General features: G+C 41.6%; 8 protein-coding genes across 37 annotated transcripts in view; all 8 read left to right on the top strand.

The window, feature by feature from the left end:
* The window catches only part of LOC146979773 (protocadherin gamma-C5-like), a 298,812-nt gene that overhangs the window by 182,238 nt on the left and 92,042 nt on the right, over window positions 1–24,532 (top strand). The gene's annotated exons all lie outside the window — the stretch shown is intronic.
* On the top strand, window positions 22–2,424 carry LOC146979795 (protocadherin gamma-A2-like). Its single transcript, XM_085788831.1, has one exon. It carries the CDS (start codon window positions 22–24, stop codon window positions 2,422–2,424), a length of 2,403 nt encoding a protein of 800 aa, XP_085644957.1.
* Window positions 3,169–5,877, top strand: LOC146979794 (protocadherin gamma-A7-like). The gene is made up of 2 exons (XM_085788830.1): window positions 3,169–3,797; window positions 5,085–5,877. The coding sequence occupies exons 1-2, from the start codon at window positions 3,484–3,486 to the stop codon at window positions 5,875–5,877; spliced, it is 1,107 nt and encodes a 368-aa protein (XP_085644956.1). The 5' UTR covers window positions 3,169–3,483.
* On the top strand, window positions 7,047–10,139 carry LOC146979793 (protocadherin gamma-A7-like). The gene is made up of 3 exons (XM_085788829.1): window positions 7,047–7,384; window positions 8,669–9,452; window positions 10,125–10,139. Exons 1-3 carry the CDS (start codon window positions 7,047–7,049, stop codon window positions 10,137–10,139), a joined length of 1,137 nt encoding a protein of 378 aa, XP_085644955.1.
* LOC146979792 (protocadherin gamma-A2-like) lies at window positions 10,673–13,188 on the top strand. Its single transcript, XM_085789855.1, has one exon. The coding sequence runs from the start codon at window positions 10,741–10,743 to the stop codon at window positions 13,186–13,188; it is 2,448 nt and encodes an 815-aa protein (XP_085645981.1). The 5' UTR covers window positions 10,673–10,740.
* On the top strand, window positions 14,296–16,893 carry LOC146979791 (protocadherin beta-16-like). Its single transcript, XM_085789853.1, has one exon. It carries the CDS (start codon window positions 14,296–14,298, stop codon window positions 16,876–16,878), a length of 2,583 nt encoding a protein of 860 aa, XP_085645979.1. The 3' UTR covers window positions 16,879–16,893.
* Window positions 17,259–19,953, top strand: LOC146979790 (protocadherin beta-16-like). The gene has a single exon (XM_085789863.1). It carries the CDS (start codon window positions 17,259–17,261, stop codon window positions 19,698–19,700), a length of 2,442 nt encoding a protein of 813 aa, XP_085645989.1. The 3' UTR covers window positions 19,701–19,953.
* LOC146979789 (protocadherin beta-16-like) lies at window positions 20,759–23,306 on the top strand. The gene has a single exon (XM_085788828.1). It carries the CDS (start codon window positions 20,859–20,861, stop codon window positions 23,304–23,306), a length of 2,448 nt encoding a protein of 815 aa, XP_085644954.1. The 5' UTR covers window positions 20,759–20,858.

Raw genomic sequence — 24,532 nt, 5'->3', positions numbered from 1 at the left:
TGAAGCAATTCGGAAAGAACAATGACGAGGCAAGTACTGCTGTTCGTGTTTCTCCTGTCTGTCGGCCCAGTGCTCGCGCAGGTCAGCTACACTATTCCTGAGGAAATGGTCAAAGGATTTCTAGTCGGAAATATCGCACATGATCTAGGTTTACAAACCAAGCGTCTAGTATCTGGCAAAGCTCGAATTTATACCAGGGACAGCGGTGACTACATCGAGCTTAACAGAGAAAGAGGAGTCCTTCTTGTTAGAGAGAGAATCGACAGGGAGGCGCTCTGCAGGCAGACGACGCCGTGTGCTTTACATTTTCAGATTATATTAGAAAATCCTATGGAGTTTTACTCTGTTACAGTCCAAATTACAGACATTAATGATAATGCACCGACCTTTGAAAAAAGTGAAATGAAATTCAAAATTAGTGAGTCAGCTGTGACGGGGGCAAAATTTGTGCTAGAAAGGGCTGTTGATCTTGATGTTGGTGTTAACGATCTTCAAAGATACGAATTGAAACCAACAGATAATTTTGTTCTGAAAGTGCATAGTAACGCTGATGGAAACAAAAATATTGAGATGGTGCTACAGAAACCTTTAGACAGAGAGAAACAGGAGCAGATTTCTCTCGTGTTAACGGCTGTAGATGGAGGAGAGCCGCAGATGACAGGAACAATGCTGATTCTTATTACAGTTTTAGACGCTAATGATAATGCTCCTGTTTTTACACAGTCCACATACAAAGCTACAGTTACTGAGAATTCACCTAAAGGCACAGTTGTAGCTACTGTTACAGCCTCAGATGCAGATCAGGGATCTAATGGTAAAATAACATATTCAATCACGAACACGTTAGATGATATTCGAAAAGTATTTGAAATAAATGAGGAAAATGGCGAAATTACTTTAATTGGAAATATTGACTTTGAAGAGTCGAGAAACTATCAAATAGATTTACGTGCTAGTGACGATGGAGGGCTCACGGATTCTTGCAAATTAATTGTAGATGTACAAGACGTAAATGACAACAAACCTGAGATCAACATAATGTCAAAGTCAAATGTGATATCAGAAGACGCCAAACTCAATACGGTCGTTACGATGATAAATATCGAGGATAGAGACTCGGGAGAAAATGGAAAAGTGCAATGTTTTATCAGTGAAAATATGCCTTTCATTTTGAAATCATCAACCAGTGGTTTCTACAGTTTAGTGACAGACAGTGAATTAGACAGAGAGAGGTCATCTGAGTATAATATAACAGTGACCTGCTCTGATGAGGGAGTACCCTCCCTCTCCAGCAGCGTCACTCTCACCTTACAGATCTCTGACGTCAATGACAACGCGCCTGTCTTTGAGAGGAGCTCATATGAGGCCTACATTGTAGAAAACAACACACCAGGTCTCTCTATATTCACAGTGAAAGCCAGAGACGCTGACTGGAACCAGAATGCCCGTGTTTCTTACATACTGGAGGACTCCTCTGTTAACGGAGTGCCAGTCTCCTCATATGTGTCCGTCAGTGCTGATAGTGGAGTCATCCATGCAGTGCGCTCTTTTGACTACGAGCAGATCAAAGATTTCCACTTCCGCGTCAAAGCTCAGGATGGAGGCTCTCCTCCACTCAGTAGTAACGTGACTGTGAAAATACTGATCCAGGACCAGAACGACAACCCTCCTCAGGTTCTCTACCCAGTCCAGACTGGTGGCTCTCTGGTGGCTGAAATGGTGCCTCGTTCAGCAGATGTGGGCTATCTGGTGACTAAAGTGGTGGCTGTTGATGTGGACTCTGGACAAAATGCCTGGCTCTCCTATAAACTGCAGAAAGCCACAGACAGGGCGCTGTTTGAAGTGGGCTTACAGAATGGAGAAATAAGAACTATCCGCCAGGTCACTGATAAAGATGCAGTCAAACAGAGACTGACTGTTATAGTGGAGGACAACGGACAGCCCTCTCGTTCAGCTACAGTCATTGTTAACGTGGCGGTGGCGGACAGCTTCCCTGAAGTGCTGTCGGAGTTCACTGACTTTCCCCACGACAAGGAGTACAATGACAACCTGACTTTTTACTTAGTGTTGGCTCTGGCTGTAGTTTCCTTCCTCTTCATCACGTGTTTAGTGGTGATTATATCAGTGAAAATCTACAGATGGAGACAGTCTCGCATCATGTATCACTCCAATCTCCCTGTGATTCCATATTATCCACCACGTTACTCAGACACTTTGGGGACAGGGACTCTCCAGCACGTGTACAATTACGAGGTGTGCAGGACGACTGACTCCAGAAAGAGTGACTGTAAGTTCGGCAGAGCTGGTAGTCAGAACGTGCTGATAATGGACCCCAGCTCTACAGGGACGATGCAGCGGATACAGAATGAAAAGAGCATCCTGGATGAACCAGACTCTCCGTTAGAGGTTGGTCAACTAGTGTAGAGATGTCTTCATAACAGCTTGTGTGCTTCGTTGCATTATAGTAACATCTTTCACACCATTCCCCCATTTTCAGATCCAATACAATGTGGTCCGCAACCTACTTCTCAATCAATAGAATGCTATGATGTGTTGTTGACACACACTCACACTTGCTTTGACTTGGTTTCATTTTGTTTGGAATGACAGTGGGAAACTGGCTAGAGTCAAGAAACGTCAACACTGTTTCAACACCAAAATATTAGTATATCCTTGCTGTTTCCTCTCACAAAGACTTGCAGATGGCGATTTCAAATTAACAAAACGTATAACTCTCTAGCTGTATTTCTTCATTGTGGTTAAGATGAATGTACTTCAGAACCATGGTCAGCGTTAGAAGTGTCATTTTACTTATTATAGCAAATGTTCTGTTTTCCAAATGATTTTCTTAAAGATTGACTCATAACTCTGTGTGTGTGTGTGTGTGTGTGTGTGTGTGTGTGTGTGTGTGTGTGTGTGTGTGTGTGTGTGTGTGTGTGTGTGTGTGTGTGTGTGTGTGTGAGAGAGACTATTTTATTTTTTTGTTGAGTGTCTTCGGATCATGATCTCTCGTACTACTCTTCTTTACATACAGCTATTTCATGAATTACACATATTTCCCCGTTATTTATCAAAGTTGACATGACAGTAAGTGTAAATACACTACACAATGCGACTGCGCCCAATACTTTAAATTCTGTATCATTTTACCTTCACCGTGGCCTTTCTCCTTAATGCCGCGGTCTTGTGCAGTTTCGTGTTTTGTACTCTTAGGGACGCTATTGGCCAGTGTGTGGTAACCTCACTGCAGTTTTCAGCAGCACCTCCCCGATCATTTAGATTTGTCGGAAGCATCGTCGACACAGGACATAATTTGAGATACGCAGAACACGACACACGGGCAAAGGAGTTGCAAATGTTTTTCATCCACATTTTAGTTCAAGCTTTTTGATTCTTGGTCCTCGTCTGTTTGGAATACCATTTCCTTTATTTGAGGACAATTTCTCAATTCTTTGTGGTGGTGGAGAACCGTTGAAAGAAACAATGAGACGGCAAGTACTATTGTTTCTGTCCATGGTCTCTCTCTGTTCCGTGCTCGGGCAGGTCAGCTATTCTGTCCCCGAGGAAATGTCGAAAGGCTCACTAGTCGGAAATATTGTACTGGATTTAGGTTTAGATTTAAAACGACTGAAAACAGGAAAAGCTCGCTTGCATATTGGAAACAGCGCTGAATACATCGAGCTGAATAAAGAAAAGGGACTCCTCCTTATTAAAGAAAGAATAGACAGAGAGTCCCTGTGTAAGAAAACGACTCCTTGTGCCTTGCATTTTCAAATCATTTTAGAAAATCCCATCGAGTTCTATCGCGTTACGGTAGAAATAACAGATATAAACGACAACGCCCCGACATTCAAAATGAACAATATGTTGTTTGAGATAAGCGAATCGGCTGTCAAGGGGGCGAAATTTGTATTGGAGAAAGCGCTGGACTCTGATGTTGGAATCAATGGACTAAAGAGCTACACACTTAACCCGACAGATAACTTCGTAATAAAATTCAACGATAACGCCGCAGGAGAAAAGGAGGTAGAGATGGTCTTGGACAAACCTCTCGATCGTGAGAAACAAGAGCATCTGACTCTAACACTAACTGCCGTCGACGGTGGTGATCCTCAGCTCTCAGGAACAGTGCAAATTCACGTTACTGTGTTAGATGCGAACGACAATGCTCCAGTGTTTTCGCAGTCAACATATAAAGCCAGTTTAATGGAAAATGCCCCGAAGGGAACTTCATTAACGACTGTTTCGGCCACTGATATAGATCAAGGCTCAAATGGTTTATTAATGTATTCTATTTCTAGTAACACTGAAGGAATTTTGGATTTATTTGAAATACACGAAAAAAGTGGAGAGGTACGTTTAATTGGAAATATAGATTATGAATCATCAAAACATTATCAGCTTCATGTTAAAGCCAGAGACCAAGGTGGCCTCACGGACTCATGCAAAATACTATTTGATATTATTGATGTGAATGATAATTCTCCAATAATTGATTTGATGTCAACTACGCAGTCTCTACCGGAAGATTCCATATTACAGACAGTTGTTGCTGTGATGAATGTACATGATGCTGACTCTGAAAATAACGGAGTGGTTAAATGTTTTCTTAGTGACAGTGTAGCTTTTATAATTGAAAATACATCTAGTGGTTTCTATAGCATATTAACGAACACGGATTTGGACAGAGAGACCGCCTCTGTGTACAATATAACAGTGACCTGCTCTGATGAGGGAGTACCCTCCCTCTCCAGCAGCGTCACTCTCACCTTACAGATCTCTGACGTCAATGACAACGCGCCTGTCTTTGAGAGGAGCTCATATGAGGCCTACATTGTAGAAAACAACACACCAGGTCTCTCTATATTCACAGTGAAAGCCAGAGACGCTGACTGGAACCAGAATGCCCGTGTTTCTTACATACTGGAGGACTCCTCTGTTAACGGAGTGCCAGTCTCCTCATATGTGTCCGTCAGTGCTGATAGTGGAGTCATCCATGCAGTGCGCTCTTTTGACTACGAGCAGATCAAAGATTTCCACTTCCGCGTCAAAGCTCAGGATGGAGGCTCTCCTCCACTCAGTAGTAACGTGACTGTGAAAATACTGATCCAGGACCAGAACGACAACCCTCCTCAGGTTCTCTACCCAGTCCAGACTGGTGGCTCTCTGGTGGCTGAAATGGTGCCTCGTTCAGCAGATGTGGGCTATCTGGTGACTAAAGTGGTGGCTGTTGATGTGGACTCTGGACAAAACGCCTGGCTCTCCTATAAACTGCAGAAAGCCACAGACAGGGCGCTGTTTGAAGTGGGCTTACAGAATGGAGAAATAAGAACTATCCGCCAGGTCACTGATAAAGATGCAGTCAAACAGAGACTGACTGTTATAGTGGAGGACAACGGACAGCCCTCTCGTTCAGCTACAGTCATTGTTAACGTGGCGGTGGCGGACAGCTTCCCTGAAGTGCTGTCGGAGTTCACTGACTTTCCCCACGACAAGGAGTACAATGACAACCTGACTTTTTACTTAGTGTTGGCTCTGGCTGTAGTTTCCTTCCTCTTCATCACGTGTTTAGTGGTGATTATATCAGTGAAAATCTACAGATGGAGACAGTCTCGCATCCTGTATCACTCCAATCTCCCTGTGATTCCATATTATCCACCACGTTACTCAGACACTTTGGGGACAGGGACTCTCCAGCACGTGTACAATTACGAGGTGTGCAGGACGACTGACTCCAGAAAGAGTGACTGTAAGTTCGGCAGAGCTGGTAGTCAGAACGTGCTGATAATGGACCCCAGCTCTACAGGGACGATGCAGCGGATACAGAATGAAAAGAGCATCCTGGATGAACCAGACTCTCCTCTGGAGGTTAGTTAAATAGTTTAACTTCGTCTCCGTGCCTTCGAGTCTTTCAGTGTTAAATTGCATTTACTGTCTAGTGAAGTGTTGCAGGCAGTCCCACCATTTCAGAACCATGGACAATTCCCCATGACCCGTTTCTCAGTGAATAACCTTTTCTATTTTTAGCATGAAGTTTTCTGTGACTTGGTTGTATTTCACGGTAAAGTGGACTCATTAATTATTCAGAGTTTAGACCAAATTTGCATTTTGTAAAGATTTATTTAATAGAAAACATTTTGTATTTGTCTTTAGCAAACAGTGAAGTTAAGGAATTTCATGAAATTGCTGTATGTGAGATAGTCTGTACCTATTTTCAGAAGGTTTTTCATTATTATATTTTCCTTCGTAACAGCCCTAATAGATAAAAAGATAATAATCTCTTCTGCTTTGCAACTTGATCTCAATATTGAACTGAATAATCGTATGGTTTCAGTTTTAGGTTAACTGTACATTTTCGATGCTGACATGCTTACTTCGCTTGAAACCACATTTAATGGTTTTGTGACCAGTTCAAAATTCTTTCGTCATTTCAGTACCTCGGACAGTGACATTTTCTGACTGTTTATATGTCACTATTGTTATGTTATCATTAACCAAGTTTTCTAGCTGTTTTTTTTCTCGTTATTTTCTTATTTATTTTAAACACATTTCTTTTAAACTTTCAGTCAGACATGACTCTTCTGCTTGTTGAAATTTCATTGTGTTTGAAGACTTAAACAAAAGGAAGTAGATGAACCACAGTCTGTCTTGAATTGGCAGCTCAGCTTTTACGAAGAGGACAGTTTGTCTTGTATGGCTCTTGTTACATTTTATATTAGACCCACAGCAGTTATGTGTCTTCTGGGCAGATACCTTCATGCTGGTTCTCTGTAGTTTTGCAGTTTGAACTCTTAGGGCCGCTGTTGGCCAGGATGTTGATAACTGAAAGCAGGGTTGTAGCAGCACCTCCCATGTTACGTCGACATAATGAAGAGGGACAACGACGGGAAAGACCGATCATTCTGAATCTGTAGAATATCTGATACCAGAGACGACGACTACAGAGGCGTTTTGATTCCAGTGGGTGAATAGCGGATTTAAAAACTGATACCTGACACTGCAGTGGACTGAGTTAAAGGGATATACCGTTGGACTGCAGATCACCGATGAAAATACACGAGGACAGAACAATGAAGGGACAGGCGTTGTTGTTTTTCTCTCTGCTTTACCTCGGCTCCGTTACCGGACAGGTCAGCTACACAGTACCAGAGGAGATGACCAAAGGATCTTTAGTCGGTAATATAGCGCAGGATTTAGGCTTAGAAACCAGACGTTTGATATCTGGTAAAGCTCGAATTTATTCACGAGACAGCGGCGACTACATCGAACTGAATAGAGAAAGAGGAGTCCTCCTTGTTAGAGAGAGAATCGACAGAGAGGCGCTGTGCAAACAAACTACGCCGTGTGCTTTACATTTTCAGATTATTTTAGAAAATCCTATGGAGTTTTACTCGGTTACAGTCCAGATTACTGACATCAATGACAACGCTCCGACATTTGATGAAGGCCAAATCGAATTCAAAATGAGTGAATTGGCTGTAACCGGGGCAAAATTTGTGCTAGAAAGGGCTGTCGATCTTGATGTAGGAATCAATGATCTTCAAAGATACGAACTGAAACCAACAGATAATTTTGTTCTGAAAGTGCACAGTAACGCTGATGGCAAAAAAAATGTTGAGATGGTGCTACAGAAACCTTTAGACAGAGAGAAACAGGAGCAGATTTCTCTCGTGTTAACGGCTGTAGATGGAGGAGAGCCGCAGATGTCAGGAACAATGCTGATTCTTATTACAGTGTTAGACGTCAACGATAATGCTCCTGTTTTTACTCAGTCCACATACAAAGCTACAGTTACTGAGAATTCACCTAAAGGCACAGTTGTAGCTACTGTTACAGCCTCAGATGCAGATCAGGGATCTAACAGTAAAATAACATATTCAATCACAAATAGAGATGATGTCAGGAAAATATTTAAAATAAACAAGGACAATGGTGAAGTTACTTTAGTTGCAAATATTGACTTTGAGGAATCACGAGGTTTTGAAATAAATGTACTCGCTACTGATGAAGGAGGACTCACTGATTCTTGCAAATTAATTGTCGATGTACAAGATGTAAATGACAACAAACCTGAAATTAACATCATGTCAAAGTCAAATGTGATAGCAGAAGACGCCAAACTCAATACGGTCGTTACGATGATAAACATCGAGGATTTTGATTCAGGAGAAAATGGAAAAGTGCAATGTTTTATCAGGGAAAATATGCCCTTCGTTTTAAAAACAACATCAAATAATTTCTATAGCCTGGTGACGGACAATGAATTAGACAGAGAGAGAGACTCAGAGTACAATATAACAGTGACCTGCTCTGATGAGGGAGTACCCTCCCTCTCCAGCAGCGTCACTCTCACCTTACAGATCTCTGACGTCAATGACAACGCGCCTGTCTTTGAGAGGAGCTCATATGAGGCCTACATTGTAGAAAACAACACACCAGGTCTCTCTATATTCACAGTGAAAGCCAGAGACGCTGACTGGAACCAGAATGCCCGTGTTTCTTACATACTGGAGGACTCCTCTGTTAACGGAGTGCCAGTCTCCTCATATGTGTCCGTCAGTGCTGATAGTGGAGTCATCCATGCAGTGCGCTCTTTTGACTACGAGCAGATCAAAGATTTCCACTTCCGCGTCAAAGCTCAGGATGGAGGCTCTCCTCCACTCAGTAGTAACGTGACTGTGAAAATACTGATCCAGGACCAGAACGACAACCCTCCTCAGGTTCTCTACCCAGTCCAGACTGGTGGCTCTCTGGTGGCTGAAATGGTGCCTCGTTCAGCAGATGTGGGCTATCTGGTGACTAAAGTGGTGGCTGTTGATGTGGACTCTGGACAAAACGCCTGGCTCTCCTATAAACTGCAGAAAGCCACAGACAGGGCGCTGTTTGAAGTGGGCTTACAGAATGGAGAAATAAGAACTATCCGCCAGGTCACTGATAAAGATGCAGTCAAACAGAGACTGACTGTTATAGTGGAGGACAACGGACAGCCCTCTCGTTCAGCTACAGTCATTGTTAACGTGGCGGTGGCGGACAGCTTCCCTGAAGTGCTGTCGGAGTTCACTGACTTTCCCCACGACAAGGAGTACAATGACAACCTGACTTTTTACTTAGTGTTGGCTCTGGCTGTAGTTTCCTTCCTCTTCATCACGTGTTTAGTGGTGATTATATCAGTGAAAATCTACAGATGGAGACAGTCTCGCATCCTGTATCACTCCAATCTCCCTGTGATTCCATATTATCCACCACGTTACTCAGACACTTTGGGGACAGGGACTCTCCAGCACGTGTACAATTACGAGGTGTGCAGGACGACTGACTCCAGAAAGAGTGACTGTAAGTTCGGCAGAGCTGGTAGTCAGAACGTGCTGATAATGGACCCCAGCTCTACAGGGACGATGCAGCGGATACAGAATGAAAAGAGCATCCTGGATGAACCAGACTCTCCTCTAGAGGTTAGTCAAATACATAGTTTTAGCTTTGTCTCCGTGCCTTCGAGTCTTTCAAGTCTTAAGCTGCATCAACAGTAAAGCGTTGCAGGCAAACCCACCATTTCAGAACCATGGACAGTGTCCCATGACTTGTTTCTCAGTGATTAACCTTGTGTAATTCATGAAGATGAAGCTTTCTGTGACTTGGTTGTATCTCACGTTAAAGCGGAATGGTGATTTATTTGGAATTTAGACCAAATTTACATTATTTTTCAAACTTATTAAATATAAAACACTTTTTATTTGTCTTTATCAAACGGCAAAGTTCAGGAATTTAAAATACAGAAATTGCTGAATGTATGTGTGATATCCTGTACTTATTTTCAGAAGCTGTATTATTATTTTTAGTATTATTATTATTATTATTATTATTATTATTAGTAGTAGTAGTAGTAGTAGTAGTATTATTAGTAGTAGTATTATTATTATTACTTTTTTTTTTCCTCAATAACATCCCTGCATGGAGAAAATAATCTGTGATTGCTTTGCAACTTGGTCTCATTATTGAACTGAACATTAATCGTATGGTTTCATTTTAAGAAAAACTGTACATTTTCGATGCTGACATATGTTCACTTCGCATGAAACCACATTTAATGGTCTTGTGACCAGTTCAAAGTTCTTTCGTCATTTCAGTACCTCGGACAGTGACCTTTTCTGACTGTTTTCTTTCTATGTCACTATTGTCATATTATTATTAACCAAGTTTTCTACCTGTTTTTTCTCGTTATTTCCTTATTTATTTCAAACACATTTTCTTTTAAACTTTCAGTCAGACATGACTCTTCTGCTTGTTGAAATTTAATTGTGTTTGAAGACTTAAACAAAAGGAAGTAGATTAACCACATTATGTCTTGAATTGGCAAATCAGATTTTAGGAAGAGGATAGTTTGTCTTGTATGGCTCTTGTTACATTTTATATCAGACCCACAGCAGTTATGTGTCTTCTGGGCAGATACCTTCATGCTGGTTCTCTGCAGTTTTGCAGTTTGAACTCTTAGGGCCGCTGTTGGCCAGGATGTTGATAACTGAAAGCAGGGTTGTAGCAGCACCTCCCATGTAACGTCGACATAATGAAGAGGGACAACGACGGGAAAGACCGATCATTCTGAATCCGTGGAATATCTAATACCAGAGCCGACGACTACAGAGGCGTTTTGATTCCAGTGGGTGAATAGCGGATTTAAAAACTGATACCTGACACTGCAGTGGACTGAGTTAAAGGGATATACCGTTGGACTGCAGATCACCGATGAAAATACACGAGGACAGAACAATGAAAGGACAGGCGTTGTTGTTTTTCTCTCTGCTTTCCCTCGGCTCCGTTACCGGACAGGTCAGCTACACAGTACCAGAGGAGATGACCAAAGGGTCTTTAGTCGGTAATATAGCGCAGGATTTAGGCTTAGAAACCAGACGTTTGATGTCTGGCAAAGCTCGAATTTATTCCCGAGACAGCGGCGACTACATCGAACTGAATAGAGAAAGAGGAGTCCTCCTTGTTAAAGAGAGAATCGACAGAGAGGCCCTGTGCAAACAAACTACGCCGTGTGCTTTACATTTTCAGATTATTTTAGAAAATCCTATGGAGTTTTACTCTGTCACAGTCCAGATTACTGATATCAATGATAATGCCCCCACCTTTGATGAAGGCCAAATCGAATTCAAAATTAGCGAGTCAACGATTACTGGTGCAAAATTTGAGCTGGAGAGGGCTGTGGATCTAGATGTTGGAATTAATGATCTTCAAAGGTACGAATTGAAACCAACAGATAATTTTGTTCTGAAAGTGCATAATAACGCCGATGGAAACAAAAATGTTGAGATGGTGCTACAGAAACCTTTAGACAGAGAGAAAAAGGAACAGATTTCTCTCGTGTTAATTGCTGTAGATGGAGGAGAGCCGCAGATGACAGGAACAATGCTGATTCTTATTACAGTCTTAGACGCTAATGATAATGCACCTGTTTTTACACAGTCCACATACAAAGCTGCAGTTACTGAAAATTCACCTAAAGGCACAGTTGTAGCTACTGTTACAGCCTCAGATGCAGATCAGGGATCTAACAGTAAAATAACATATTCAATCACGAATAGAGATGATGTCAGGAAAATATTTCAAATAAACAAGGACAATGGTGAAGTTACTTTAGTTGCAAATATTGACTTTGAGGAATCACGAAGTTTTCAAATAAACTTACGTGCTAGTGACGAAGGAGGACTCACTGATTCTTGTAAATTAATTGTGGATGTACAAGATGTAAATGACAACAAACCTGAAATTAACATCATGTCAAAGTCAAATGTGATATCAGAAGACGCCAAACTCAATACGGTCGTTACAATGATAAACATCGAGGATTTTGATTCAGGAGAAAATGGAAAAGTGCAATGTTTTATAAGCGACAATGTGCCCTTCGTTTTAAAAACAACATCAAATAATTTCTATAGCCTGTTGACGGACAGTGAATTAGACAGAGAGAGAGCCTCTGAGTATAATATAATAGTGACCTGCTCTGATGAGGGAGTACCCTCCCTCTCCAGCAGCGTCACTCTCACCTTACAGATCTCTGACGTCAATGACAACGCGCCTGTCTTTGAGAGGAGCTCATATGAGGCCTACATTGTAGAAAACAACACACCAGGTCTCTCTATATTCACAGTGAAAGCCAGAGACGCTGACTGGAACCAGAATGCCCGTGTTTCTTACATACTGGAGGACTCCTCTGTTAACGGAGTGCCAGTCTCCTCATATGTGTCCGTCAGTGCTGATAGTGGAGTCATCCATGCAGTGCGCTCTTTTGACTACGAGCAGATCAAAGATTTCCACTTCCGCGTCAAAGCTCAGGATGGAGGCTCTCCTCCACTCAGTAGTAACGTGACTGTGAAAATCCTGATCCAGGACCAGAACGACAACCCTCCTCAGGTTCTCTACCCAGTCCAGACTGGTGGCTCTCTGGTGGCTGAAATGGTGCCTCGTTCAGCAGATGTGGGCTATCTGGTGACTAAAGTGGTGGCTGTTGATGTGGACTCTGGACAAAATGCCTGGCTCTCCTATAAACTGCAGAAAGCCACAGACAGGGCGCTGTTTGAAGTGGGCTTACAGAATGGAGAAATAAGAACTATCCGCCAGGTCACTGATAAAGATGCAGTCAAACAGAGACTGACTGTTATAGTGGAGGACAACGGACAGCCCTCTCGTTCAGCTACAGTCATTGTTAACGTGGCGGTGGCGGACAGCTTCCCTGAAGTGCTGTCGGAGTTCACTGACTTTCCCCACGACAAGGAGTACAATGACAACCTGACTTTTTACTTAGTGTTGGCTCTGGCTGTAGTTTCCTTCCTCTTCATCACGTGTTTAGTGGTGATTATATCAGTGAAAATCTACAGATGGAGACAGTCTCGCATCATGTATCACTCCAATCTCCCTGTGATTCCATATTATCCTCCACGTTACTCAGACACTTTGGGGACAGGGACTCTCCAGCACGTGTACAATTATGAGGTGTGCAGGACGACTGACTCCAGAAAGAGTGACTGTAAGTTCGGCAGAGCTGGTAGTCAGAACGTGCTGATAATGGACCCCAGCTCTACAGGGACGATGCAGCGGATACAGAATGAAAAGAGCATCTTGGATGAACCAGACTCTCCTCTAGAGGTTAGATTGCTTCATAATGTTTGTACCAAGTATTACCAATGATACTATTTTTTAAATTTCTGAAAGTCACACATTTTAGTGAAATAATACGGCGCAAGCGTATTTCAATGGAGTCTGCCTCCTCTCTTCTTTTCGTATCCTTTACTTTGCAGGCCCATTATCTTTATTTACCTATTTTGTTTTTTTGTTCATCAATGCTCCATTATTGATGTCAACGTCCTTGCCGAAGTTAACAATTTAACCAGATTTAGATTTTAGATCATTAATTGATATATTGGTTTCAGCCATTTGTTTTGGAGGTAGATAAACCCTGCTCTTACATAGATCTACTTATCCTGGATTGTATGAACGCTGAGTTGATTATTTCAGCAACCCCCTGCCCATATACGTCAACATTACTCTTACATTTTGTCACTTTCTAATCTTTCTGAACATACATTTACAATTTTAATGCATTAACGTGGTTAATAATGATTATTATCAAGGACAGCATTAATATATTTGTGGTAATCATTCAAACAAGAGATATTCAATACGCAACTGTGTATAGCCTATATTTTTGTGAGGGGACTTGTGTGGGGCAAGCATGTCAGGGATTGGTCAAGATTTGTCAATTTCAGAACTCTGGACAGCGACTTTAACCCACACCTCCAGTTTTACTTGCCTTATTCACTAAATGTTATTAAAACGTTTGGTGCTGTTGTTTTACTTTTTCAAGTAGTGCATACAGCGTTTTAACGTGTCTTAGGAAGTGACTGTAAAAACATTTAGGTTCAGGTATAAGTTCAAGTAACTTCTCATCATTTTTGTTCATATTCAGATATTTTTCATGACAGGTTCTCTGTACAGAGACTCCTTTGGTTGGTTTTTGCAGTTTTATAGTATGGACTCTGAGGGCCGCTGTTGACCAGAGTGTCGAAAGCTGTCTGAAGGGTTGTAGCAGCACCTCCCATGTAACGTCGACATAATAAAGAACGAGCACGACGGAAAAAAGGCGACATTCGACTCATTCAAAATATTGGAAAACACCGTGAGACTTTCCCTTTCTCTCATGTGGATTCTAATGGCGCATCTGTACTTTTGATATTGGAGTCGATATTCATGGCGTGTAAATACATTCAACCTATTTGAAGCAATTCGGAAAGAACAATGGCGAGGCAAGTACTGCTATTCGTGTTTCTCCTGTCTGTCGGCCCAGTGCTCGCGCAGGTCAGCTACACTATTCCTGAGGAAATGGTCAAAGGATTTTTAGTCGGAAATATCGCACATGATCTAGGTTTACAAACCAAGCGTCTAGTATCTGGCAAAGCTCGAATTTATACCAGGGACAGTGGCGACTACATCGAGCTTAACAGAGAAAGAGGAGTCCTCCTTGTTAAAGAGAGAATCGACAGGGAGGCGCTCTGCAGGCAGACGACGCCGTGTGCTTTACATTTTCAGATTATTTTAGAAAATCCTATGGAGTTTTACTCTGTTACAGTCCAAATTACAGACATTAATGATAATGCACCGACCTTTGAAAAAAGTGAAATGAAATTCAAAATTAGTGAGTCAGCTGTGACGGGGGCAAAATTTGTGCTAGAAAAGGCTGTTGATCTTGATGTTGGTGTTAACGATCTTCAAAGATACGAATTGAAACCAACAGATAATTTTGTTCTGAAAGTGCACAATAACGCTGATGGAAACAAAAATGTTGAGATGGTGCTACAGAAACCTTTAGACAGAGAGAAACAGGAGCAGATTTCTCTCGTGTTAACGGCTGTAGATGGAGGAGAGCCGCAGATGACAGGAACAATGCTGATTCTTATTACAGTGTTAGACGTCAACGATAATGCTCCTGTTTTCACACAGTCCACTTACAAAGCTACAGTTACTGAGAATTCACCCAAAGGCACAGTGGTAGCTACTGTTACAGCCTCAGATGCAGATCAGGGATCTAATGGTAAAATAACATATTCAATCACGAACACGTTAGATGATATTCGAAAAGTATTTGAAATAAACGAGGAAAATGGCGAAATTACTTTAATTGGAAATATTGACTTTGAAGAGTCGAGAAACTATCAAATAGATTTACGTGCTAGTGACGATGGAGGGCTCACGGATTCTTGCAAATTAATTGTAGATGTACAAGACGTAAATGACAACAAACCTGAGATCAATATAATGTCAAAGTCAAATGTGATATCAGAAGACGCCAAACTCAATACGGTCGTTACGATGATAAACATCGAGGATAGAGACTCGGGAGAAAATGGAAAAGTGCAATGTTTTATCAGTGAAAATATGCCTTTCATTTTGAAATCATCAACCAGTGGTTTCTACAGTTTAGTGACAGACAGTGAATTAGACAGAGAGAGGTCATCTGAGTATAATATAACAGTGACCTGCTCTGATGAGGGAGTACCCTCCCTCTCCAGCAGCGTCACTCTCACCTTACAGATCTCTGACGTCAATGACAACGCGCCTGTCTTTGAGAGGAGCTCATATGAGGCCTACATTGTAGAAAACAACACACCAGGTCTCTCTATATTCACAGTGAAAGCCAGAGACGCTGACTGGAACCAGAATGCCCGTGTTTCTTACATACTGGAGGACTCCTCTGTTAACGGAGTGCCAGTCTCCTCATATGTGTCCGTCAGTGCTGATAGTGGAGTCATCCATGCAGTGCGCTCTTTTGACTACGAGCAGATCAAAGATTTCCACTTCCGCGTCAAAGCTCAGGATGGAGGCTCTCCTCCACTCAGTAGTAACGTGACTGTGAAAATACTGATCCAGGACCAGAACGACAACCCACCTCAGGTTCTCTACCCAGTCCAGACTGGTGGCTCTCTGGTGGCTGAAATGGTGCCTCGTTCAGCAGATGTGGGCTATCTGGTGACTAAAGTGGTGGCTGTTGATGTGGACTCTGGACAAAACGCCTGGCTCTCCTATAAACTGCAGAAAGCCACAGACAGGGCGCTGTTTGAAGTGGGCTTACAGAATGGAGAAATAAGAACTATCCGCCAGGTCACTGATAAAGATGCAGTCAAACAGAGACTGACTGTTATAGTGGAGGACAACGGACAGCCCTCTCGTTCAGCTACAGTCATTGTTAACGTGGCGGTGGCGGACAGCTTCCCTGAAGTGCTGTCGGAGTTCACTGACTTTCCCCACGACAAGGAGTACAATGACAACCTGACTTTTTACTTAGTGTTGGCTCTGGCTGTAGTTTCCTTCCTCTTCATCACGTGTTTAGTGGTGATTATATCAGTGAAAATCTACAGATGGAGACAGTCTCGCATCATGTATCACTCCAATCTCCCTGTGATTCCATATTATCCACCACGTTACTCAGACACTTTGGGGACAGGGACTCTCCAGCACGTGTACAATTACGAGGTGTGCAGGACGACTGACTCCAGAAAGAGTGACTGTAAGTTCGGCAGAGCTGGTAGTCAGAACGTGCTGATAATGGACCCCAGCTCTACAGGGACGATGCAGCGGATACAGAATGAAAAGAGCATCCTGGATGAACCAGACTCTCCTCTAGAGGTTAGACAAATTCATCCTTTGTTTGTGTCAGAATTGCATGATCAAGTATGTCTGATTGCTGACGATTTAGTTTCAGCACCATGGACAGAGGCAGCCCCATGCATCCCACCTCCCCTTTCTAGTTTCCATACATTTTTCCCTTGCAGTTGTAGTAATGTTTTAGCATTTGGTGGTTCTCAGTTTCTATTTTATTGTTGAAGTTACATATTTTCAATATTTCTTTACATTTGTAATGATGGAGCTCCCTCTTTTAATAACTATATTTAACGGTTATTCATCATACCAATGGTGCACCCTCCTGAAGTCATCCAATTAATAACTTGACATCCTGTAATTTCACTCTCTTAACTCCATGGGCCGCTGTTGGTCAACGTGTTGTATTTGGAGAGAGGATATGAAGCAGATCCTCCCATGTCGTGTTGTTATTTTCATAGAAAGAAAGGAGAAAGCGTTGTTCGCGGACATAACGAATTAGACGGACACATAAAGCGGATATACTGTCCATACATTTTTGTGGATTATATCAGCATTCCTTTATTCGTTTGCACGTGGACATATTTGTGCTGTGAAAGGCAGTGATGCATCTTTTTTTGGCGGAGCGTGTAATTCTGAGTAGAACAATGAGACGGCAAGTACTGTTTTTCCTCTCGATAGTCTCTATCAGTTCAGTTCTCGGACAAGTCAGCTACTCGATTCCAGAGGAAATGGCAAAAGGCTCTGTGGTAGGCAACATAGCACGGGATCTAGGTTTAGATGTGAAGAGATTAAAGGCAGGCAAAGCCCGTATATTTACGGGCGACAGTGCGGAATACATCGAGCTGAGTAAAGAAAGAGGAGTCCTCCTCGTGAAAGAGAGAATCGACAGAGAGTCGCTCTGTAGACAGACAACGCCTTGTGCATTGCATTTGCAGATTATTTTAGAAAATCCAATGGAGCTTTTTCGAATAACAGTTGAGATCACAGACATCAATGACAACAGCCCCAGTTTTAAAAATGACGAGAAACGTTTTGAAATTAGCGAATCCGCAGTTATAGGATCAAAATTTGTATTAGAAAGAGCGGTTGATGCAGACATCGGCATAAATGGCCTGAAAAATTACACCTTAAAACCTACAGATAATTTTGCTCTGAAAATACACAGTCAGGCAGATGGAAATAAAAAGGTTGAGATGGTTTTACACAAGCCATTGGATCGCGAGAAAGAGGAACAAATATCGTTGTTATTAACAGCTGTGGATGGAGGAGAACCTCAGATGTCTGGTACAGTAAAGATTTATGTGACCGTGCTCGATGTAAATGACAACGCTCCTGTTTTTACGCAGTCGGTTTACAAAGCGGCAATAGCGGAAGATTCTCATAAAGGAACAACGCTGACAACAGTGAGCGCTTCTGATGCAGATAAAGGAACAAATGGGGAAATTTCGTATTCGGTATCAACCACTATGGACAGTGTGTCTGATATATTTACAATCAATGAAAATGGTGAAGTAATATTGGTCGGTGAAGTCGACTTTGAAAAAGCCAAGTATTTTCAAATTGACATTGAGGCTAAGGACAGTGGTGGTCTGTCTGATTCCAGTAAAATTATAGTTGATGTAATTGACATAAATGACAATAAGCCTGTGATCAGTATACTGTCCAAATCTGATACAATCCCAGAAAATTCTCCTCCAAACACAGTTATAGTTATCTTCAGTGTCTTTGACCCAGACTCAGCTAATAATGGCCAAGTGAACTGCAGAATAAATGGTAACATTCCTTTTACAATAACCACTTCCTCAAATGATTTCTATAGCTTAGTGACAGACAGTGATTTAGACAGGGAGAGAGACTCTGAGTATAATATAACAGTGACCTGCTCTGATGAGGGAGTACCCTCCCTCTCCAGCAGCGTCACTCTCACCTTACAGATCTCTGACGTCAATGACAACGCGCCTGTCTTTGAGAGGAGCTCATATGAGGCCTACATTGTAGAAAACAACACACCAGGTCTCTCTATATTCACAGTGAAAGCCAGAGACGCTGACTGGAACCAGAATGCCCGTGTTTCTTACATACTGGAGGACTCCTCTGTTAACGGAGTGCCAGTCTCCTCATATGTGTCCGTCAGTGCTGATAGTGGAGTCATCCATGCAGTGCGCTCTTTTGACTACGAGCAGATCAAAGATTTCCACTTCCGCGTCAAAGCTCAGGATGGAGGCTCTCCTCCACTCAGTAGTAACGTGACTGTGAAAATACTGATCCAGGACCAGAACGACAACCCTCCTCAGGTTCTCTACCCAGTCCAGACTGGTGGCTCTCTGGTGGCTGAAATGGTGCCTCGTTCAGCAGATGTGGGCTATCTGGTGACTAAAGTGGTGGCTGTTGATGTGGACTCTGGACAAAATGCCCGGCTCTCCTATAAACTGCAGAAAGCCACAGACAGGGCGCTGTTTGAAGTGGGCTTACAGAATGGAGAAATAAGAACTATCCGCCAGGTCACTGATAAAGATGCAGTCAAACAGAGACTGACTGTTATAGTGGAGGACAACGGACAGCCCTCTCGTTCAGCTACAGTCATTGTTAACGTGGCGGTGGCGGACAGCTTCCCTGAAGTGCTGTCGGAGTTCACTGACTTTCCCCACGACAAGGAGTACAATGACAACCTGACTTTTTACTTAGTGTTGGCTCTGGCTGTAGTTTCCTTCCTCTTCATCACGTGTTTAGTGGTGATTATATCAGTGAAAATCTACAGATGGAGACAGTCTCGCATCCTGTATCACTCCAATCTCCCTGTGATTCCATATTATCCACCACGTTACTCAGACACTTTGGGGACAGGGACTCTCCAGCACGTGTACAATTACGAGGTGTGCAGGACGACTGACTCCAGAAAGAGTGACTGTAAGTTCGGCAGAGCTGGTAGTCAGAACGTGCTGATAATGGACCCCAGCTCTACAGGGACGATGCAGCGGATACAGAATGAAAAGAGCATCCTGGATGAACCAGACTCTCCTCTAGAGGTTAGTCTCGTGGAATGACCAAAAAAGTGTTGCATTACACCCTTAATGGCTTCAAGTTCTCTTCATCTTTTCATTATGTTGCTTATTAAGGTAGGGACTCTTGCGAAGCTAGGAATTGCAATGAAGATTCGCCCTCACAACCAAACATCCTTAATTATTTTATAAAGACATCTTTAACAACCACCTCTTCATGGTCACATAGTTATGAAACCTGCATCCAACTTTCACCATACTTCAGGTGTTTCAAACGAGCAATGCTTTTATTAGTTACTTAAAACTTTAAAACAGAGTTTTTAGTTACTGAAAAGTGAATTTCATGGTATGAAATTGCTATTCATTTTAACCTATGGCCTTGCACCAGCACCAATTTTTGGTGACTAAGTTGTTTTATATAATATATCTGTAATACATCTTTTTTTTTCTTTTTTTTTTTAAAAAAAGGATGAAAATTAAATCTTTAAGTCTGCAGTTGTCACTGTTAACTGAATTTAACACATTTTGAGACTATGTAATAACATAATGTACTAATGTACATACTTAGCATAGCTTAGGTGAGAATGTATCTTATTTATAAAAAATAAAAAAACATTTTCAGAAGTCAGGTTTGAATTTCAAGCTTTTTTAGCCTTTGTGTTGCAGTCAGCTTTTATAGTGATGGAGTGCAACTTTTCACTAAGAGATGGCATGTTTTACCAACATTTCAGAAATAGTATCCTCCCTGTGCTCAGTTAATCATGTTAACAGTTTGCAAGGGTGTAAACTACAGAGAATAAATAATTAACCTGGTATATGATGATTCTGATCTCTGACTATGTAGAAAAGAAGACAATTAAGTTTCTTTACATTCTTCAACGATGTAATTATTCAGACATTTATTTCTTCATACTGAACCTGCTGCTGCAAAGTGTATAGTTTCCTGCAGTGCGACTCTTTTGACTCTCAGCGCCGCTGTTGACCAAGGCAGAACATTTCCCTTCCGTTTTGTCATATTTCACACAGACAGAGAGGCACACAGCAAACAGACGTCGTTGCAGAAGTCTGGACATATATGTAGCCTATTCGTTCATTTCGATTCGGGAAAGACGGAGATAGATCGTTTTCCTTTGGAGTTTTTTTTTTGTGATAAGGGAGCATTTACTCTTACACCCCTCTTTACATCTCCAGGATTTGTGGAAAATGTGGGGCAGGACAATGAGACGGCAAGTACTGTTGTTTGTCTCGATTTTTTCCCTGAGCTCAGTGTTCGGGCAGGTCACCTACTCGATTCCCGAGGAAATGGCAAAAGGTTCTCTAGTTGGTAACATAGTGCAGGATTTGGGAATAGACGTGAAAAGACTGAAGTCAGGGAAAGCTCGAATTTATACAGAGGATAATGCAGAATATGTCGAGCTGAATAAAGAAAGAGGAGCCCTGCTTGTGAAAGAGAGAATCGACAGAGAGGCGCTCTGCGGGCAGACAACACCTTGCGCGTTACATCTCCAAATTACACTGGAGGACCCGATTGAATTCTATACAGTTACCGTCGAAATCAATGACATTAACGATAATGCACCCAGCTTCAAAAAGGATGAGATGAAATTTAGGATTAGTGAGTCCGCTGTGATTGGAGCTAAATTTGTACTAGAGAGAGCTATGGATCTAGATGTCGGCGGTAACGGATTGCAGGGTTATTCTCTAAAACCTACAGAAAATTTTCATCTGAAACTCCAAAATCAGCAAGACGGGAGTAAAAAAGTGGAAATGGTTTTGCAAAGGCAATTAGACAGGGAAACGCAAGACCATCTTTCTTTAACTCTCACAGCTACTGATGGTGGCGATCCTCAGCTGTCGGGAACAATGAGAATAGAGATATCAGTGCTGGACGCCAATGACAATGCCCCAGTATTTACGCAGGAAATATATAAAGTTACTATAATGGAAACCGCTTCAAAGGACACAGTTTTAACTACTGTTAGTGCTGTAGACGCAGATGAAGGTTCCAATGGAAAAGTGTCCTTTTCAATAACAAACACTTTGGATGATGTCCCTGTTATGTTTAAAATCGATGAAGTCAGCGGGGTGGTGACTCTAACTGGAAACCTGGATTATGAAAAGGCACAGCACTATGAAATACATGTACAAGCTAGTGATGATGGAGGACTGACAGATTCGTGTAAGATTATTGTCCATGTGACCGATACGAATGATAATAATCCATCTATTAATATCATGTCTAAAACAAATTCGATATCAGAAAATTCCAGGCCAGGAACTGTAGTGACTATATTTAATGTTCAAGATCCTGACTCTGGAGAAAATGGCAAAGTCGCATGTAATATAGAAGAGCACATGCCATTTCTAATGAAAACAACGTCGAAAAAATTCTTTAGCCTTGTAACAGACAGTGAATTAGACAGAGAGAGAGCCTCTGAGTATAATATAACAGTGACCTGCTCTGATGAGGGAGTACCCTCCCTCTCCAGCAGCGTCACTCTCACCTTACAGATCTCTGACGTCAATGACAACGCGCCTGTCTTTGAGAGGAGCTCATATGAGGCCTACATTGTAGAAAACAACACACCAGGTCTCTCTATATTCACAGTGAAAGCCAGAGACGCTGACTGGAACCAGAATGCCCGTGTTTCTTACATACTGGAGGACTCCTCTGTTAACGGAGTGCCAGTCTCCTCATATGTGTCCGTCAGTGCTGATAGTGGAGTCATCCATGCAGTGCGCTCTTTTGACTACGAGCAGATCAAAGACTTCCACTTCCGCGTCAAAGCTCAGGATGGAGGCTCTCCTCCACTCAGTAGTAACGTGACTGTGAAAATACTGATCCAGGACCAGAACGACAACCCTCCTCAGGTTCTCTACCCAGTCCAGACTGGTGGCTCTCTGGTGGCTGAAATGGTGCCTCGTTCAGCAGATGTGGGCTATCTGGTGACTAAAGTGGTGGCTGTTGATGTGGACTCTGGACAAAATGCCTGGCTCTCCTATAAACTGCAGAAAGCCACAGACAGGGCGCTGTTTGAAGTGGGCTTACAGAATGGAGAAATAAGAACTATCCGCCAGGTCACTGATAAAGATGCAGTCAAACAGAGACTGACTGTTATAGTGGAGGACAACGGACAGCCCTCTCGTTCAGCTACAGTCATTGTTAACGTGGCGGTGGCGGACAGCTTCCCTGAAGTGCTGTCGGAGTTCACTGACTTTCCCCACGACAAGGAGTACAATGACAACCTGACTTTTTACTTAGTGTTGGCTCTGGCTGTAGTTTCCTTCCTCTTCATCACGTGTTTAGTGGTGATTATATCAGTGAAAATCTACAGATGGAGACAGTCTCGCATCATGTATCACTCCAATCTCCCTGTGATTCCATATTATCCACCACGTTACTCAGACACTTTGGGGACAGGGACTCTCCAGCACGTGTACAATTACGAGGTGTGCAGGACGACTGACTCCAGAAAGAGTGACTGTAAGTTCGGCAGAGCTGGTAGTCAGAACGTGCTGATAATGGACCCCAGCTCTACAGGGACGATGCAGCGGATACAGAATGAAAAGAGCATCCTGGATGAACCAGACTCTCATGCCCTGTTCAAAAAAAGTTACGTTACTACTGTTCGTGTACATTTTGTACATTGAACTTTAAACTGCAATAAAATTATGAAAGATTAATATTTTTTCAAAATTCTTTTTTTATTTTTTTCATGAAAGACTGCTTGTTCAATCCATATCATGAAATCATGATTTGCAAATAAATTTAACCCTTTAAATGCCGGTTTCAATCATGTACCACTAACCGCTTATTTGAAAAATGCAATAAAATTCAATATTCAAAAATAAATTTTGACTTTGATTATTACCAGTATCACCGGCTGACCCCTCTGAATCATCACTGAGAAAATTAATTTTGGGGCATTATTACTTTTTGAGTAATGTCAGATTGAATAAAAAAGTTACGTTACTACTGTTCGTGTACATTTTGTACATTGATCTTTAAACTGCAATAAATTTATGAAAGATTAATATTTTTTCAAAATTCTTTTTTTATTTTTTTCATGAAAGACTGCTTGTTCAATCCATATCATGAAATCATGATTTGCAAATAAATTTAACCCTTTAAATGCCGGTTTCAATCATGTACCACTAACCGCTTATTTGAAAAATGCAATAAAATTCAATAATCAAAAATAAATTTTGACTTTGATTATTACCAGTATCACCGGCTGACCCCTCTGAATCATCACTGAGAAAATTAATTTTGGGGCATTATTACTTTTTGAGTAATGTCAGATTGAATAAAAAAGTTACGTTACTACTGTTCGTGTACATTTTGTACATTGAACTTTAAACTGGAATAAAATTATGAAAGATTAATATTTTTTCAAAATTCTTTTTTTATTTTTTTCATGAAAGACTGCTCGTTTAATTCATATCTTGAAATCATGATTTGCAAATAAAATTAACCCTTTAAATTCCGGTTTCAATCATGTACCACTAACCGCTTATTTGAAAAATGCAATAAAATTCAATATTCAAAAATAAATTTTGACTTTGATTATTACCAGTATCACCGGCTGACCCCTCTGAATCATCACTGAGAAAATTAATTTTGGGGCATTATTACTTTTTGAGTAATGTCAGATTGAATAAAAAAGTTACGTTACTACTGTTCGTGTACATTTTGTACATTGAAATTTAAACTGCAATAAAATTATGAAAGATTAATATTTTTTCAAAATTCTTTTTTTATTTTTTTCATGAAAGACTGCTTGTTCAATTCATATCATGAAATCATGATTTGCAAATAAATTTAACCCTTTAAATGCCGGTTTCAATCATGTACCACTAACCGCTTATTTGAAAAA

Source organism: Trachurus japonicus, chromosome 10 (genome assembly GCF_045865225.1).
Source record: "Trachurus japonicus isolate A0001 chromosome 10, Traja_1.0".
Taxonomy (NCBI): domain Eukaryota; kingdom Metazoa; phylum Chordata; class Actinopteri; order Carangiformes; family Carangidae; genus Trachurus; species Trachurus japonicus.
The sequence above is the reverse complement of the archived record's forward strand: the minus strand, read 5'-3'. Positions and strand labels throughout refer to the sequence as shown.

Coding starts and splice junctions, on each gene's coding strand:
- LOC146979795 (XM_085788831.1), top strand. CDS start 22: ATGACGAGGCAAGTACTGCTGTTCGTGTTTCTCCTGTCTGTCGGCCCA.
- LOC146979794 (XM_085788830.1), top strand. CDS start 3,484: ATGAGACGGCAAGTACTATTGTTTCTGTCCATGGTCTCTCTCTGTTCC. Junction 3,798..5,084: donor ATTTTAGAAAATCCCATCGA/GTTCTATCGCGT, acceptor TCCACTCAGTAG/TAACGTGACTGTGAAAATAC.
- LOC146979793 (XM_085788829.1), top strand. CDS start 7,047: ATGAAAATACACGAGGACAGAACAATGAAGGGACAGGCGTTGTTGTTT. Junction 7,385..8,668: donor ATTTTAGAAAATCCTATGGA/GTTTTACTCGGT, acceptor TCCACTCAGTAG/TAACGTGACTGTGAAAATAC.
- LOC146979792 (XM_085789855.1), top strand. CDS start 10,741: ATGAAAATACACGAGGACAGAACAATGAAAGGACAGGCGTTGTTGTTT.
- LOC146979791 (XM_085789853.1), top strand. CDS start 14,296: ATGGCGAGGCAAGTACTGCTATTCGTGTTTCTCCTGTCTGTCGGCCCA.
- LOC146979790 (XM_085789863.1), top strand. CDS start 17,259: ATGCATCTTTTTTTGGCGGAGCGTGTAATTCTGAGTAGAACAATGAGA.
- LOC146979789 (XM_085788828.1), top strand. CDS start 20,859: ATGTGGGGCAGGACAATGAGACGGCAAGTACTGTTGTTTGTCTCGATT.